The sequence below is a fragment of the Dichomitus squalens genome, assembly GCF_000275845.1.
Source record: "Dichomitus squalens LYAD-421 SS1 unplaced genomic scaffold DICSQscaffold_139, whole genome shotgun sequence".
Taxonomy (NCBI): Eukaryota; Fungi; Basidiomycota; class Agaricomycetes; order Polyporales; family Polyporaceae; genus Dichomitus; species Dichomitus squalens.
The window spans coordinates 1-2,496 of NW_006767021.1; the positions used below are offsets into that span (position 1 = coordinate 1).

Here is a 2,496-nt window from a genome sequence, read left to right on the forward strand (position 1 = left end):
GCGATCAGGAGATACGAAAGGAGTGGACGTGATGAGGGCAATATCAATATATGTAACGTATATGTACAGACTATAACAATTACATGGATGTATGTAGCAAACGCACGCGCTGGGATGAGCATATGAAGGTGTCAACGATCCAGATCCCCCAAGTCTGGGGGAATGATGCTAACAAGGGGAGGACGATGTACGCAGACGAAGTACGCATCACACCAGCGTAGTGTCAGACTCGTCATCACGCTCATCCTCCGCTCTGCCTTTCCCCTTCCGATCGCTGGGCGAAGCCCTGGGGTGCACTACCATAGACGGTGCGCAGGGAGAGGGAGAGCTCTCCCTCTGGACAGCCCCAGTGCAACCTGTGGACGCCGACGTCACCAGAGGGACGCCCGCCAAGGACGTTGAGGCAACTTGCGCAGGCAAGGTGACCGCACTAGTCACAGCGGTCTGTAGGGACACCGCGGCCGCGGCGTTGTCTTGGGAATGTGTCCCGACCTCAAGCATGCTACTCGGACGCTGGCGAGACCCGTGGAACCTCACGGGGGGGGGGATCGTCACCCGCTGCAGATCTTTGACCTGCCGCAAGACGCGCTTGGGCCCGCGCGTCTTGGTGGTGGGAGTGATGTCCTCGTCTGAAGAGATCTCGATGATGTCGCCTGATTGAGACTTAGTCGCCTGCACGCCAGCGCGCTTGTCGCCCATGGTAGTGGTGTCCTTGTCTGTAGGTAGCTTGACGACCTCGCGCGTGGTCGAGGTACTCGCGCGTGCTCCAGAGCGCTTATCGTCCGTGGGAGACCCGTCCTCGTCGGAAGAGATGTTGATCACTTCGCCCGACGCGAACGTACTCGCGTGAGCACGAGCACGCTTGCGCTCGGGGAGGGTGGTATCGTCGTCAGAGGAGATGTCGATCACGTCACCCGTCACCCACTTGCGAGGGTGAGCGCGACGTCGCTTCATCGCCTTAGTTGCAGGCTTGTCCTCGGTGGAGATGCTAGCGCCCTGCCGCGACGCCGAATTGGCGATCTTCCCAGGAGAAGCGTCCTTCCTAGTCTGCCGACCCACGATGACGTTGTTGTCGTTGTTGTCGTCGTCAGAGATCTCGATGGGATCCTGGCTGACCCGAGAGGCGGTGCCAGTGCCTGGCTTCATTGCGTTAGCGGTGGGGACACGCCCACCGCGGACACGGGAGGTGTCGGTCTTGAGGGCACTGTGACCAGCCAAAGAGCCACGAGTAAGGGGAAGGTTGGTGGGATGTGACACCGACGCAGACATCACTGTGAGTGGGGGTTGGTCCCCAAAGGTCGGGTAGGAGCGCGCTGCAGCATAGGCAAGGAAAGGGGGCAACTCCTCAGTGCCTGGCCGAAGAGCTTTCGCCAACGTCTTAAGGACACAATCCTCCAGTCCAGGCATGAAACGCACGCCACTTGCCCGAAGGACGAGCCCTTCCTTGACGTTCAAGCGGAACCAGAGCTTGTCGTGCGAGGGATGGAACCATTTCGACGCAATCGGATCGTACACCTCGATCTTGCGATCCAGGTTGCGTGTTCGCACATTCAAGCCAAGGGCTTGCACGAGCGCTTCCTGCCGCATCTTGACAGTGAGCATGTGGCCCTCTGGTTGGGCGTCCAACTCAACTTGTACAGGAGGTTGTCCAGACTAGCCATGGCATGTTACTCCTCGCTCATGCTTAGTGCAAGATGTGCGACTCACAACGGTGTAAATGAAGACGTTCCCAACCTTCGTCTGGGACTGGCTACGGCTCTCCGACCTCGCAGTGGAGGGACCCTTCGACGCGCTTGCTGGGTGGGACTCCCCTCCCGCCCGGGAGGTGGACTGGCTGCCTCCCTCGCCCCGTAGCGGGATGAGCTTGTTCACCCACTGGGTATACCGGGCTTGGCGGGGACTGTCCGCAAACACCCACTCACCAGCGGCGTTCTTGGTAGCGAGCCAGTACGACGACCTCGACTTGGTGGAGCGTCGGCGCACAAACGGGTTCGGAACGTCACTCGCTAGCAACGACTGCGTGCGGTCGAGCTCCGGGGATCCCTCCCCCTTGTCTGTTGTGGCCTCCGTAGACACGGTTGCCAACACGTTGTTGACCAGAGCCTGACGAGATCCAAGGTACTCCATGCACCAATTCGTCAGTTCAGAGGACTCGTAGGGCGCTGGCTCGAGGGTGACGACCTGCAACACGACGGTAACGCGTTCCAGCCCGGTAAGCTGCCTCCGAAAGGACTTGCCATGGACCCAGCACGGATCGCCGTCCTTACGCACGCACTACAAGTGGACGTTAGCCACCTCTCAGACCTTTCATGTGCGTCAGAGAGAGAGTTACTCACATCCTCATAAGCGTGGGCGAGGGCATTAGGCTGGGCGGGGTCTTCACCACAATCGAATCGAACACGATGGTCGGCCCCCAATGGGCAAGGTCTGCAGTGGCTGTGGAATTTGTCCATGTCGACAACATCCCGGATGATTTTCTGGATACGCTCATCCGGG

At 59.5% G+C, this 2,496-nt stretch overlaps 1 protein-coding gene across 1 annotated transcript; it reads right to left on the bottom strand.

The window, feature by feature from the left end:
• Nucleotides 1–207: 207 nt before the first annotated feature.
• Nucleotides 208–2,453, bottom strand: DICSQDRAFT_175730 (uncharacterized protein; the record flags this gene model as incomplete). Its single annotated transcript, XM_007371621.1, has 3 exons — nt 208–1,653; nt 1,708–2,274; nt 2,337–2,453. 3 exons carry the CDS (start codon nt 2,451–2,453, stop codon nt 208–210), a joined length of 2,130 nt encoding a protein of 709 aa, XP_007371683.1.
• Between the last annotated feature and the right edge of the window lie 43 nt (nt 2,454–2,496).